This window comes from Hemiscyllium ocellatum, chromosome 20 (assembly GCF_020745735.1).
Source record: "Hemiscyllium ocellatum isolate sHemOce1 chromosome 20, sHemOce1.pat.X.cur, whole genome shotgun sequence".
Taxonomy (NCBI): domain Eukaryota; kingdom Metazoa; phylum Chordata; class Chondrichthyes; order Orectolobiformes; family Hemiscylliidae; genus Hemiscyllium; species Hemiscyllium ocellatum.
Window position 1 is genome coordinate 36,393,321 of NC_083420.1, and position 16,619 is coordinate 36,409,939.

The following is a 16,619-nucleotide window of genomic DNA, read 5'->3' on the forward strand; positions in this document are numbered from 1 at the left end:
ATTATGCACTCTGGTCCAAGACACTTCCACGATGGAAACAACCTCTCAGCATCAACCCTGATAAGTCCCCTAAGGATCTTATATTTTTCAATGAGGTCATCTCTCGTTCTTTTTACCTACTATGAGTATGATTAAATTAGATTACTTACAGTGTGGAAACAGGCCCTTCGGCCCAACAAGTCCACACCGACCCACCGAAGCGCAACCCACCCATACATTTACCCCTTACCTAACACTACGGGCAATTTAGCATGGCCAATTCACCTGACCCGCACATCTTTGGACCGTGGGAGGAAACCGGAACACCCGGAGGAAACTCATGCAGACACGGGGAGAACATGCAAACTCCACACAGTCAGTCGCCTGAGTCGGAAATTGAACCCGGGTCTCAGGCGCTGTGAGGAGCAGTGCTAACCACTGTGCCACCGTGCCGCCCACTAATGATGTGCACAACCTCTCCTCCTAAGGAAAATGCTAATACCCCAAATCAACTTTGTGAACCCTTTCTGGATTGTCTCCAATGCCATACCTCTTTCATTAGATAAGGAAACCAAAACTGTTCACAGTATTCTATCAGAGAATTTGATCACTGTCTTGTATAGTTTTAGAAAGACTTCTCTGTTTTTATATTCCATTTCGTTTGAAATAAAGGCCAACATTACATTTGTCTTCCCTCTTGCTCATTGAACTTGTACATAAATCACAAAATCTAGCATATGAAACCCCCAAATCCCTGTTCGCTGCAGCTTTCTGCAATATTTCTCTATTATTCCTGCCAAATCCATAACCTCTCATTTTTCTATATTTAATTCTACTGGGGAGTTTTGCCCACTCATGTAATCTGCCTATATCCTTCTGTAGACTCCTTATTTAATCTTCATCGCTTGCTTTCCCCCTATTTTTGTGTCATTCACAAACTTGACAACACTGCATTCATTTCCCTCATCCAAGTTGCATACCAGCATCCAGAGGCCAGCACAATTTTGTGACAACCTGTTCTAAACTGGAGATACCAAAGACTAGTTCTTCCAACACTAATGCATCAAGTAATTATGGTGCAGAACACCATTCAACTCATCAAATCCATGTGAACTCTCTGTAGAACAATCCAGCCAGCCCCTATTTACCCATTTCTGTACCCAAAACCCTGCAAGGTTAACTCTCTCAAGTGCTTATTTAATTCCCTTTTGAAATCATTTATCATCTCTCTTTCACTGCCCTTATGGTCAGCGAGTTGCAGGTCATCACTGATCATGTAAAATGTTTTTCCTTAAATATCTCTCATAATCTTTGAACAAAACCTTAAATTTATGTTCTCTAATCCTTATATCATCAACTAGATTGGATTAGATTAGATTCCCTACAGAAACAGGCCCTTTTGCCTGACAACTAGTAAGAGTAGTTTTTTTCTGTCTACCTTATCGAACTAAATCTGACATAATCAAGCACACTTCTATTAAATCTCCCCTCAACCTCTTCTGTGCCAAAAAGAAAAAAAAACAGCTTCACCACCTTAACCTTATAGCCAGATTTGCTTATATACCTGGAACCATTCTGGTTAAATACCTCCGTAAAGGAGATTCTTCCTAAAATGTGCCCAGAACTGGAGGCAAGTTTTTAGTTGTGGCTTAATCAGAACTTTGTAACTCCCTGATTTGTGCTCACACCTTTATTAATGAATCCTAAGGTCCAATGTAATTTGATTACTACTTTTCCAATATGTCCTGTTACCTTCAACTTCTATGCACATGAAGTCATAGAGATGTACAGCACAGAAACAGACCCTCTGGTCCAAATCAACCAGATATCCTAAATTAATCTTGTCCCATTTGCCAGCATTTGCCCCACATGCACATCTATTTATCTTCAGTATTGTGCCCTTAAATGTTTATATTACCTGTCTCTAACCCTTCTGCAAAAATATGATACCTCCACTTCTTTGTATTTACTATTGTCTGTTTACAATGGATTGATATTGTCCTAATATTTGTTATACCTCCAAGAATGGTACCATTGCACATATTGAAATTTTACTTTGTATTCCAATATCCAGGTCATTTATCAAAAACAAATCCCAGCATAGACCTTTGGGGAACATCAGTGTCTAAATCCTCCAGTCTGAAAAACAATTCTTTACCACAGTCTGCTATTTTCTGTCCATAAATCAGCTAACATATTCTCCTATTCCTTGGGCCTCCATTTTGATACACAGCTTTTTACGTGATACTTTGTCGAATACTTTATTAAAAGCCATGTGGACATCATTCATCACATTCCCTTCATGAACCTCTTCTGCTACTTTATCAAAAAAATGTAATTTAAATTAGTCAAGTAAGATATGCATTTTACAAATCAAATTTTTCGAAGTACTGTTAATTTTTCTGATAGTTATTGTTTCAAAAACCTTACTCGTTGGATTGATAGATTTATACTTACTATGAATGTCTTTCTTGAACACTTGCATCTTTCCAATCCTCTGATATCCAGATATCCTGCCCTATGTCTAGGAAAGTTAGGAAGATTAAAGTTAGCCCTTGCACTATTTTCAACCACCCCAATTTCTTATCGATCTGAGACGTAAGTCATCCAGACCATTCGGCTTAACTATTCTAACTTTGCAAGTATAACCCACCTAACCAAATTTCACCTTCTCCATCACCTTTCTGCTTCTGTCTACATTTTATCACTATCCTCTTCATTATACACACCAATAAAAGTACTCACCAAACATTGTAGTTTTACCTTACAACTACCTTCTTGGCCCTGAATGGACTCTATCCTCTTCTTGCTACCCATTACTGTTTACATCGTGGAAAATTTTAGTTTACCTGGTAGACCATTTCAATATGCCCTTTTCTGCCAGTTTGATTTTACTTTTCCCTTTCCCTCTCCTCTCAATTGTTGGCATTTGCTATAGTTATAGAGAGTCATAGAGTTGTACAGCACAGAAACAGACCCTTTGGTCCAACTCATCCATGCTGACTAGATATCCTAAATTAATCTAGTCCCACATGCCAGCACGTGGCCCATATCCCACTAAACCTGTCCTATTCATACACCCATCCGGATGTCTTTTAAATGTAGTTATTATACTAGCCTCCACCACTTTCTCTGGCAGCTCGTTCTATACATGCACCACCCTCTGTATGACAAAGTTGCCAGCCACCCTAGACCTAGGGACTAGGGTATTTTAGGGTGATATGGTGGCTCAGTGGTTAGGACTATTGCCTCAAAGCACTAGATTCCTGAGTTCGATTCCACCCTCTGGCGACTGTGTGGAGTTTGCACGTTCTATCTGTGTCTGCGTGGGTTTCCTCCTGATTCTCCAGTTTCCTCCCACAATCCAAAGATGTTCAGGTCAGGTGAATTGGCCATGCTAAATTGCCCATTGTGTTAGGTGCATTAGTCAGGGTTAAATATAGGGTAAGGGAATAGATCTGGGTGGGTCACTCTTCAGAAGGTTGGTGTGGACTTGTTGGGCCAAAGGGCCTGTTTCCATACTGTAGGGAATCCAATCTAATACTGTCTGTCTTGCTGTGATCACCAGCATTTGTTTTCAGTACAGATTCCAGCATCTCCAGTAACTTGCTCCTGTATTATGTCTACCTGGGACTTCACTTTTGAGGAACTATGAATCTGCACTCTAAGGTCTCTTTGTTCAGCAACTCTCCCCAAGACTTTACCATTAAGTATACAAGTTCTGTTCTGATTTGCCTTTCCAAATACAGCATCTTACATTTATCTAGATTAAATTCCATCTGCCAAGATCCCATTATACTCTGAGGTAACCTTCTTTGCTGTCCACTCCACCACCAATTTTGGGTCATCTACAACCTTACTAACCATACCTCCTATTTTCACACCCAAGTCATTGATGTAACTGACGAAAAGCAGTGGACCCAGCACCGATCCTTGTGGCACACCACTGATCAAAGGCTTCCATTCGGAAAGGCACTGCTTTACTATCACCTTCTGTCTACTACCTTCGAGCCAGTTCTTTATCCAAATCATTAGTTCTCCGTGTATTCTATGTGATCTAACCTTGCTAACTGTCTACCATGAGGAACCTTGTTGAATACCTAACTGAAGTTCATAAAGATCACGTCCACTGCTCTTCCCTCATCAATCCTCTTTGTTACTTCTTCCAAAAACTCAATCAAGTCAGTTAGACATGATTTCCCACTCTCAAAGCCATGTTGATTATTCCTAATTAGTCCTTGCCTTTCCAAATATATGTAAATCCTGTCCCTCAGCATTCCCTCCAACAACTTGCCCACTACTCATGTCAGACTCCCTGGTCTATAGTTCCCTGGCTTTACTTTAACACTTTTTTCTTAAATAGTGGCATAATGTTTACCAACCTCCAGTCTTCTGGCACCTCATCTGTGGCTATCAGTGATACAAATATCTCAGCAAGGGGGATCCAGCAATCACTCCCCTGGCTTCCCACAGAGTTCTAGGATACACCTGATCAGATCCAGGGACTTATCCACCTTTATGCGTTTTAACCTCTTCTGACATGTCCAGAACCTCTTCTGACATGTATTATGCATTCTCCATTTTTGTTTAATCATATTTGCCACCTTCTTTATTATCCAAAGAGCCTTGAAATTAGTTTCCCTATTTTTCCTTCTTGTTGGAATGTACATAGCTCTGTATCTGAATCAACTCTTTCAGCAATTGATTCTTCCTTGCTGGAATGAGAATATACTGGTCAAGAAATTTCTCTTGAGCAACCTTCATAATTCATGCCTCTCTTTTTCTGTTTACTCCAATATTATCCCAATTGGTATATGCATACTTAAAGTCTCCTAAAATAACTATTCTCAAAAATTGTATGTTTACAATTTTCTTGAAGATTTGTTCTTCTCTCCCTCATTATTTTGTGGTATATAGAATTCTGGATGTAGGTTTGCTCACTGCGCTGGAAGGTTCGTTTTCAGACGTTTCGAAACCATACTAGGTAACATCATCAGTGAGCCTCTGGATGAAGCACTGGTGGTATGGCCCGTTTTCTATTTATGTGTTTGGGTTTCCTTGAGTTGGTGTTGTCAGTTCCTGTGGTGACATCATTACTTGATGACAGGAAATGATGTCACCACAGGAAATGATGTTACCTAGTATGGTGACGAAACATCTGAAAACGGACCTTCCAGCTCAGTGAGCAAATCTACATCCAGAACCTCAACCTGAGCAATAAATTTTCTCAAAACTTCGCTAATATAGAATTCCACCTGTAGGACAATCATAAGCTTTTTGCTTCTCAGCTCTAACCAAGTAGATTTGTCCTTGCACCATTATGGATGTCCTCTCTTTCCAACATCACAATGATGTCCTTAATCAGTACTATAATTTGACTGCCTTTTGCTCCTTCTCTGTTATTGCTGAGATCTGGGAATATCAAGTTTGTAATTGTCACTGTTCTCACGCTGCTATGTCATATTCTCCCATGCTTATTTGCACTTGTAGCTCATAAAACTTATTGACTGCACAGTGTTTACATACATATTCTAAACTGTCTCGATATTCTTCATTGTACTTCCTAAACTACTACTAATGTGGAAGTATTCCCTCGTTTAGTAGAATAAAGAAAATTACAGCACAAGTACAGGCCCTTCGGCCCTCCAACCTTGCACCAATCCATATCCTGTATCTAAATCTGTTGTCTATTTTCCAGTGATCTGCACCTCTGCTCCTCTGTCTAGATACGTCTTAAAAGATGTTATCGTGCCTGCCTCTACCACCTCTGCTGGCAACGCATTCCAGGTGCCTGCCACCCTCTGCATAAAGACCTTTACACGTATATTTCCCTTAAACTTTCCTCCACTCACCTTGAACTCATGAGCCCTAGTAATTGAGTCCCCTTCCCTGGGGAAAAAAAAACTTCTTGCTGTCCACAATGTCTATACTCTGATCCCTTTATCCACCTTATTCCCCTTTTTTACTTCTACATGCTGGTGCCCATCCATGTGCCAATCTAATTAAATCCTCCACAATGACATAGTGAACCTCCCTACAAGGACCCAGTTCTGTCAAGGTGCAACTCATCTTTGAATAGGTATCAATTGCCCCAAAACTATACCCAATGTCCAACGAATATCTAACCCTTTGTTCTGTCTCATACCTCAAACCACACATTGCTCCTCCTTATATCCCTATTTCTATTCTCACTGGAGTGAAGCATAGAACTAATCAAGGGATTATCACTTTTGAGGGCCTACTTTTTAACTTTCACCCTAGCTGCTGAAAGTCTGACCATAGAAAATTGATACCTACTGTGTTTATGTCTGGTATTGGCGTGTACCACAATTCTGGCTTCTTCCTTTTCTGCTGCAGAATATTCTAATATTCTGGATAATAAAAGAAAGGACATACAAAAATGCAAAAAAATGCACACAACCTGTTGAATGGTAAAACCAGAAAAGGGCAGCAAAGCATCTTATAAGAGCTATTGAAAGGGATTATGAAAGAAAACTTGCCAGAAACATCAAAATCAGAGAAAAGAGATTTTATAGTCACATAAATTGAAAATAGGTGTCAGAGCACTAAAGACTTAAGTGGGGATATTGTCAATGACTATGGGGAATAGGCAAAGGTCGTTAAATAATTATTTTGCCTCAGTATTTACATTAGAAAAGGATGATAGCTTTCCAGAAGTCTTGAGGAAATTAGAAGTGGATTGGGAAGAGGGGCTGAATTAAATTAAGGTAAGTAAAATGTCAGTGATGAGGAAATAAATGGAATTGAAGAGTGGCAAATGTCCAGGACCCGACAGTTTCCTTCTGAGGGTGTTAAAGAAAGTATGGGAGTAAAGGAAGTACATTGACACCCTAACTATAATATTTCAGAGTTCCCTAGATTCAGGAGTTATCCTTCTGGATTAGGAAATTGCTCAGTGTTGCTCCACTTTTCAAAAAGAATGAAAGAGGAAAACCAAGGATTACAAACAAGTTAGCCCAACGTCTGTGAAGGGGGTTCGAGGCTATAATCAAGGATGGGTTAACTGAACACATAGAACATTTTTGGTTAATCAGGGAGAGCCAGCATGGATGCCTAACAAACGTCATTGGAATTTCTGAACAGGTGACTAAGGCAGTGGATGTGCGAATGGGAAGTGAACAGGGTAAATGGATGTTGTTTCTATGGACTTTCAGAAGGCACTTGATGAAGTGCCACATAAGAAACTATTAACTAAGGTAGAAGACCACAGAATTGAGTATAAGTTATTGTTGTAGCTGGAAATGGGTTGAGTGGCAGATGGCAGAAAGTAGGGACAATGGGGAGATACTCAAATTGGCAGTACATAGCTTGTGGTTCCGATAAGGATCTGTATTAAGGTCTCAATTATTCACATTATTTATTAACGATTTGGATAATGGCATACAAATCATACTTCCAAACTTGCTAATGACATAAAGTTAGACAGCATCGTAGACAGTGTAGATGATGCCATAAAATTACAAAGCGATGTATATAGACTAAGTGAATGGGCAAAACTGGTAGATGGAGTGTAAGTACATGTGAGGTTATTCATTTTGGACCCAAAAAATAGGTCAGGGTACTTTCTAGATGGTATGATGCCAAATACAATAAATGTCCAAAAAGACTTTGGGGTTTTCAAAAAATAATGAAAAAAGCTAGTGGAATACTTATAATTTCTAGAGGATCGGGATGGAAGGATGCAGAAGTTGTTGTGGTTCTGTTCGCCGAGCTGGGAATTTGTGTTGCAGATGTTTCGTCCCCTGTCTAGGTGACATCCTCAGTGTTTGGGAGCCTCCTGCTTCACAGCACTGAGGATGTCACCTAGAAAGGGGATGAAACGTCTGCAACACAAATTCCCAGTTCGGCGAACAGAACCACAACAACTTCTGTATCCTTCCATCCCAATCCTCTAGATAATACAAGATTTTTACCAATCTTACATTATCAGCGTTAACAGATGGAGGTATTATGATTCACGATTTAATGACCAAGAAAAACATATTCGAAATTAAATATTCAAGTTCATGAAATTCAAACAGTAAAATGAAAATACAGGAACAGATCTATTTAGTCAATCTGAAGCCTAGGGCCGTGGAATGTCATGTGATGCCAAGATGCAGCTTAGCTGTTGCTGGCATTTCACCTCTGCAACCTTGTCTACTGCTTCAGAGGTTAGGTTATGAGGAGAGATTATACCAATTAGACATGGTTTTTTGAGAATTTATAAGGTTAAGAGGTGATCTAATCAAAGTCTTCAAGATATTTACAGGAAAAAACAGGTAAATGAAGATAAAGATCCCTTTTTTTGGAGATTCCAGAACTAGGCAGTATAGTCTGAAAATTAGGGCCACTCCATTTAGGAGCGATGTTAGGAAGCTGTGTTAAGTGGGAATGGTGTAGCAATAGGAAATCAATCAAGATCTCTCATTGTTCATTAGTTCTCGGTGGAACAGGAACATATTTACATTGGTAAAGAGAGGATTCGACTTGGCTGTGGTAACCTTACAGTCAATAGTTTAGATAATTTTAAAATTGAAAAATTACAACCTATCGTTTTTTTTTAGAGAATGTTGTGGGCAGACATTTGATCGAACAAATGATCGATGAAGACCCAAAGCAGCGGCCCTCTGCTCAGTGTGTCCTGAAACATCCCTTTTTCTGGACTAAAGAAAAGCAGCTTCAATTCTTTCAGGTAAGATTTCTCAAAGGAAAATCGACAAAGTTAATGATGCTTCCATGAAACAGAGTGTGAAAAAGAACAATATTTACCAAGCTCCCTTTCCAAATGTTTCTTTATCACAAAGCTTTGGTACAATTACAGATCAGGAATTCCCAGGACTGCCTGTCATATTTTTCCACTCTTGAATTTTAAAGAATCAAAAATCCGGAGAATCATGCCTGTAGTTTCAATTTACCAGTTCTCAGAGGATCAGCCATTGAGATATGAAAGGAAGACCCACCATTCAATAACTGACATTACAAAATAGTGGATGGCTGTTACTATATTCTGAAGTATTAAACTAGAGTTCACTTGTGTTGAACATCGTTTACCAGTGTCATAAATTTGTGGCATAGTCTGAAATATTCTGAATCATTTGTGTTTGTGACCCACTGAAATTAATTTGCAGGAAAATTTAAGTAATAAGAAAATATACAGGTTACTAATGATACTTGGAACTACATTTTGATGTAATGCCATAGCAGATAATGTGATATAATTGTCCCTGAACGAGACTTCAAAATAAAATGAATGTTGAACTTTGAAGTAAATTTATAGGCAGTGTTTGAGCAGACTAGCCAGCACCTAAAGGAGGACAGAAGGAACAATGTTCTGATGGACAGTCACACTCCACCAAAACTTTCACTTTTCCTTTTAAGATGTAAATCAGCCAGTTATGCATTTCCTATTTAAATTCTTCACCTAAATGATGGAATTTTAGTTGCCTGAGTTCAGGTCATAACAGCATAACTTGTCAAATTGTAATAATTGACAAATTAAGTTCAACACAGATAAATGAGGTAATATGTTTTGGAAACACTAGGAGGCCACTTACTCCTTAGAGTTACGTTTTTAGATGGGGTAGAACAGCAAAGGGGTCATGAAGTATAAATACATTAATCATGGAAATTTACACCACAGAATTCCTTTCCTCAAAAGGTAGTGTATGCAGAATCTTTAAAGGTTTTTAAGACAGTTAGGTAGATTCTTGATTACCACGAGGATGAAGGATTATTGGTAATAAGCAGGATTAGACGTTAAAACCAGCCATGACATTATTGCATGATGGAGCAGGCTTGAAGGGCTCAGCGGCATACTCATTTCTTGTTCATATTAGAAAAAGAAAATGAAACACCAGGTTTACTTCTTGAGGGATAAATTGCGAGGAAACCTGCTCTAACCTTAAGTTGGACAACACTTGGAGTGCTGTGTGCATTTCTGCTCACCATATCATAACTAGACTGAAGTGGCATTGGAAAGATAATGCCAGAAGTACATGGGGTTGAGTATTTGGAAGAGATTGATAAGCTGGTGCCTTCTTCTACTGGGGAAAAAGTGTTGAGAAGAAACCTAAAAAGTATTTAAAATTATTATTTTCTTAGAGTGGATGCAGAGAACATTGTGGAAAAGAGCACAGTTTGGGCTTATCATAATACAGGATACTCACCAAGAAATTCAGTAGTGAACACAGAAGAAAAATCTTTACCCAGAGTATGAAAGGACTGTGAATTTAATACCAAGAAGAACCATTGTAGTGAATAGTATAGTTTCATTAAGCGAAAGCCACATGAAGGAGTAGACAGTAGTAATTATATGGTAGATTGGATGAGGAATGATAACAAGAAGCCCAAGTGGTGTATAAATATTGTTATGGACTTGTTGGGCCAAAGGACCTGTTTTAATGCCATAATCCCAGGAGAATTCTTTGGGAGAGGAGATGGCCAAGTGGTATTATCGCTTGACTGTTAATCTAGAAAGCCAGGTAATGTTTTAGATTAGACTTACAGTGTGGAAACAGGCCCTTCGGCCCAACAAGTCCACACCAACCCGCCGAAGCGCAACCCACCCATACCCTTACATTTACCCCTTACCTAACACTACGGGCAATTTAGCATGGCCAATTCACCTGACCCGCACATCTTTGTGACTGTGGGAGGAAACCGGAGCACCCGGAGGAAACCCACGCAGACACGGGGAGAACGTGCAAACTCCACACAGTCAGTCGCCTGAGTCGGGAATTGAACCCAGGTCTCTGGTGCTGTGAGGCAGCAGTGCTAACCACTGTGCCACCGTGCCGCCCAATGTTCTAGGGACCTGGGTTTGAATCCTGCCAAGACAGATAATGGAACTTGAATTCAATTTGAATTAAGAGTCTAATGATGACCATGAATCCATTGCTGATTGTCAGAAAAACCCATCTGGTTCACTAATGTCCTTCAGGGAAGGAAACTGCCCATCCTTACCTGGTCTGGCCCACAGCATGTGGTTGACTCAATAGATGCTGATCTAGCCAGTGATGGCTACATCCTGTGAATTAATTTTAAAAATCTGAAGTGTGTAGACTAAGAAATATTAATTATAATCTAGTGATGATTTTGCTCATTGTGTAGGATTGGTTTAATTTTGTAACATGTAATGCCCTAAATTACAAGTCTGCAACAAGTACAAATCTTTATTCTCGTAAGTAAAGTGAACTTCAATAGACTTTCTATTTATACTGTATGAGTTTAACCTCAACAAATTCAAAGAAAAATCCACAGTCATTATTAGCATTTATCACCCACCCATACTGTCCTTGAGAAAGTGCTGGTGAACCATCTTCTTAGGACAACTAAGATACTTAGCAGGGCATTTAAAGATCAACCACATTTAATGAGGTCTGGAATTACTTACAGATCAGAGTGAGTAAAGATCTTTCAGAACCAGCTGTGTTTTGATAGGAATTTATGCCAGAATTAGTTAATTAAAATTCCCCAGTAAGTGTAGGGTGATTTTAATTCATGTCTCCAGATCAATTGTCTGGAATTCTAGTCAAGTAACGTAACCACTATGTTACCATATCCACATTGTGGGTGGGGTAGTTAGTGGTTATGTTATGTTATGGACAAGTAATCTGTTAGTATAGTGTAACTCAGCACTAACAAGGATTTGAAGCTGGGTTTCTTTAGGTCTATATGACTCAGCTACAATTGTTTGAAGCTCAGTAGAGTTGAATGTTATAGTCTGCTACACATTGTTCTGCTGGACTGATATTTTGTTTTCATACTTTGAATTACTTGACACAACTTGCAAATATCAACAAGTATGGAAATATAACACTGGAAAGTTACTGCACTGAAATATTATATTCAAAGTTCATTTTGTGTTTAGGATGTCAGTGACCGGATAGAAAAGGAACCATTAGAAGGGCAGATAGTTGGTAGATTGGAGTGCAACGGCAGAATGGTGGTGAGGACAAACTGGAGGATGCACATCTCTGTCCCTCTACAAACAGGTGAGCTATCCCTGAATGATCCTGCTTAATAGCTATAAATACAACTAAGATTCAGTTTACAGTATGTTTTCTTTCTTCCTCAGATTTGAGAAAGTTTCGGACATACAAAGGAAATTCTGTGCGTGACCTTCTCCGAGCCATGAGAAATAAGGTGAGGAACGTCCTCGGGTTTCTTCGCCAAATCAAAGACCTAAGAATATAGCTGTTGGGATTTGGACTTAATTCTAAACCAATGATCAGAACTTAATCATACTGACAACGAGGACGGTTAATAACTTAGAAAGCAATTCTAACAAGTTTTTTTGGAGAACAAAAACTAATACTTAACATTCCACTAGTTGAGATATGGCACAATACATAGGTTTAATGAGTGTTGATCTGTCTTTCTTGTGAATTTCTGGACTTCTGAGGTCTTCTGTTTGATTCCTTGAACCTGATTCTCTTGATTCACAATTTCTTTTGTTATTTTAACTTAGTTAAGTTAAATTTAACATGTATACACATTCCTTTGCCCCTTGAGACTTCTCGGTCTATCTTAACTATTAAAGCTAAGCTGCACTTTATACAAATTTATACTGGCGTCCTTCCCACACAAGTAAGTATTTTACCCTTGCTAACTTTATCTCTCCTCATAAGTGCCTGCTAGCAAGTGTCCTTTGCCAAAATGCTATTGCTTAGCAAATGCAAAGATCTTATTAACGTAACTCTATTTTATAAACCTCATAATTAATGACTCCAAATCCATATTTCTGACTTTTGATCAACTAGAAGGTATTGTAACCCCTCACAGTTATAATGCTCAGGCCAATTATTTCAGTCAGTCAATGTTGTGAGCCTTCTAACTGTTGGCTATATCTGTATTTCAACAGGATGCCCCAGAACATGTGGTGGTCTGAACCCTTTTTGGCTATAACTTTCAATTTTTGTTTTGGTCTTAAAGCCACTTTACAATAGCAGGCATTTAAGAGATATGCAATTTAAGACTTGTCATCACAAGCTTATATACAGTACAATATGACAATGTTAAGCTTTTCAATTACACCAATGTGCCAGCTTTTGTATCAAAGAAGAACTAGGGATGAGGACTAAAGCCACTTTTAAAAGGGAGTGTATAAGGAGGATTTTGGAGATGAAGAGATGTGATGAAGAGGAAATGGAATCCCAAAAAGTGGGACTTCAATGGTTGAAGGTTTTTAGTTAATAAAGATGCATACACAGCAGAGTAATATCTCAGAAATAGTGATGTGTGCTACTATGTTGGGTTAAAAGGTTTGTTGAGCTATATATCTTCAATAAAACAAATAAAAATTAACAAAAGTATACATTTTAAAACAAGGTCTGCTGCCAATAAAATCCCATTCATTTTCATGTGATGTTGTTTACCTCATACTTGTAAGGGATTTTGTGTGAAACTCGTCTGAGTGATCTTGAGTCAGTACCTTGTGGGCATGAGAAAATACCACACCAGTATTCCTAATAAACTACCAGTTGTTAATGTTGTTCAGACAGCCTTAAGACTGGCTGGTGTGGAAAATAGAGAATATCATAATGTTGCAGTCAGGAGAAGATTTTCAAAATTTAAGATGATTGATGCAAGTGGAGGGAGCTATACTTTGCATGCAGCTGTGTTTTACTTCCCAGCATAGACTTGATGCAGCCGGGGGCTGCTTGAAATAGAAGTGTTCCATTTTGCCAGTGCAGTCATAAGCAATGAGCAAAAGAACATATTTTTGTTTTAAAGACTAACATTTTAAAAGTTGTTTTCACATATTTCATGTAAAATAACTCTTCACAGAAACATCACTACCATGAATTACCCCTGGAGGTACAGGAGACACTGGGAGAGGTACCTGACCAGTTTGTGCAGTACTTCACATTTCGATTCCCAAACTTGCTGTTGCACACTTACAATGCAATGCAGATATGCAGCCATGAGAGACTTTTTCATCCTTACTACCATCAGGGAGCTGGAGGCAGGGAAAAATTAACCACTATACTTCCCTGCATTTCAACTGTGCCAACATAAAACTTTCCAAAGCCAGAGAAGTAGGAAGAAATGCTCCAAGCATCCCACGGTTATGCTTGTGGTATCCTGTGAAACTGAGAGAACTGCTCTTCACTTTTGGATTCTTCATGTAGAGAACAGGACTCCATCCTCAGAAAACAGGAGAAAGTTGGCTTGCTTAATCCCTGCACTGACACAGATTTATGTTTGGAACTTAGCATCCCACAACAAACTGCTTTGCTGCACTTCATTCTTAAGATTGGACAGGAAGACAATAAATATTGTAAAATTGATGACAGATTAGGTGAGATCCCTGCTAATACTTCCACTCATTGTGGTATACAATCATCAAATGGACTGTCCTGCACAGCGATGGGGAACTAAGACAGAAGGTGGAGAGAAGTGACCTATTGATAATGATGTACCACTTAACAATGATGTCACCTCTGGGGAAGCAAAACTGTTTCTGTCAAGGAGGCCTCTTTCCTGGAAGCATCGTCAGGACTAATATTCATAAATGAACTGAATTGACTCATCAACATACTTGTGCCATACACATAATCACTGACCATTGCAGAAGACTGGAAGGCAGCAGCTAAAGATGCCTGAACAAGTTGTTTCATTGCATGTATCTATAATTTTGCTCTACAAGAATGATTTCTATAGTAACTAAAAATAATGACAAGTTACTTGATAAGACTCCTGCTTTGTCATTAACTCCAGAAAGAGGAGACACGGTAGAATCCCAACAACAATTTGTACCACACTGTAACAATTGATACTGGAAATGTCATCAGTGCTCTTGTGACTTGTGAAGAATCTGCTATTTGTGATACTGGTATGAAGGTTTATAGGGTAACATTGCTGCAGCATGATCTTATTACCAATGATTCGACAGGTCTTTTTCTGCAGAGATTATTTTCATAGAGTAATTAATGCAACCTAATTTTTAAAAAAGATTTTAATTCTGTTTGAACAACCAAAGTGACTTTTCATATCAGGAATAGATGATCATCCCTTGATGTCAGTAGGAATAACTACCATCATTAACCCTGCTGTACTGAAGCCAGTGCTGTTTTGCTGAGTTAAACTAATATACTGTAAGAAGAGGTGGGAGTATAGTGGGTAGTCGATAGTGATCAAGAATGGAAACCACAAAACTCAGGACTTTGCTGGACCACTGCTATCTCCCAGCTAATTCTGCACAAATCCCATTACTGCCAGTTCTGTAACTCAGCTACTCACTCTTTTTGTCAGCACATCAGGGGAGGGCCAATCATTATTTGGGTTCATAATTGTACAAATTCAGTGGAAGTTTCTGTGGGCTGTATACATTGCCTACATAGTGAAGTAGGACATAATTTAAAATGAGCTCTGCACAATTGGGAGTGAATGTACTTGTATCTATTATTTGGACATTTGACCATGTGAAGTTTATTTTTGGAAGGGAGAGGAGAAACCAGGTACATGGTAACCTGTACTGCTGCTGGTATGTGAGAGCTGATATAGTGTCAAACATATTCTTGTGTTCGTTTTTTTTAAATCTACAGAAAAGTATATGGCACAGAAAGGTCCATTCAAACTCCATCTTCCAGCTCTTGGACTGAGCCATGTAGGTTATAGCACTTCACGTGCATAGTCAAGTATTTTTAAGTAGTTAAATACAGCAATGAGTTCTAAGTCTTTACAGTCCTCTGGGTGAAAAAGATTATCAATTCCTTCAGCCAATTGTTTTTAAAAAACTCTGCTGTGCCTTGTGGTTCTTGATCTCTCTGCTAATGGAAATAAGTGACAGTAGTTTTAGTGTATTCTTAAATGCAATTGAAAAATCAAACTGCCAAAGATGTGGGGTGGATTAAAAATGGTTTGTTGCAGATAAATTGTAGGAATAGATGCATTTAGAACTTTGGGAAAACACTGGGAATTTGAAGTGCAATATATTTAGTTTTAGATACAAATATTAAGATAACTGGTTTATTTCTACTCATCATTTTAAATTGCTAGCTGCTTTGCTGAAAAATTATCTATATTGATATTATAAGTGTTTGACATCTGCTCTTTGGATTTCTTTCATAGTTGACATGTCAACACCTGCAGTACCTGATATGTTTACACTGTTATTTTCCTGCTATGCTCTGTGTGTGCAAAGCTTGCGCACATTATTTTCTTGCCCAGTCTCACTGGCTGGGTGGTTTGAGAGTTTGGAAACTTGCTGCACAAGCATTGCTGTGAGCCCATCCTAAAAACAGTTGTGCTTTCAGTCTTGTGTTACACATCCCTCTCAACAGGTTGCAGGAGTTCATTGGTCTCTGACTGCTTTGGTGGCTGAAACCCTTTCTGGTTTCCAATAAGTTGCTTACTACGGCCACTAAAGGGCATAATTTATTAGTGCTGTGTATCCTACTCCATTTATATTCCTTTTCCATTCAGATAAATGTTTTATAAAAGAGAGCAAATCAAGCTAAACAATTGTGGTGAGTTTTTAAGCAACACTGACTGTATAGAACCTATCTTTAATATGTAGGAAACAGAATTATGGCACATGATTGTGTTAAATAAAGTTCACCTTCCTGTATCTCAACTTTGATTGTACATAGAGTTTACACTGTAAATAGGAGCAAAAATCTTTTGTATTGGAA

At 38.7% G+C, this 16,619-nt stretch overlaps 1 protein-coding gene across 1 annotated transcript in view; it reads left to right on the plus strand.

Annotated features, from left to right (window-relative positions):
- Window positions 1-16,602, plus strand: part of ern2 (endoplasmic reticulum to nucleus signaling 2) — a 124,218-nt gene extending 107,616 nt beyond the window's left edge. Inside the window, exons 19-22 of the mRNA XM_060840737.1 lie at window positions 8,547-8,674; window positions 11,852-11,975; window positions 12,059-12,126; window positions 13,771-16,602. Coding sequence (XP_060696720.1) covers window positions 8,547-8,674; window positions 11,852-11,975; window positions 12,059-12,126; window positions 13,771-14,001 — 551 coding nt within the window. The 3' untranslated portion in view covers window positions 14,002-16,602. The remainder of the gene's footprint in view (window positions 1-8,546; window positions 8,675-11,851; window positions 11,976-12,058; window positions 12,127-13,770) is intronic.
- Window positions 16,603-16,619: the final 17 nt, after the last annotated feature.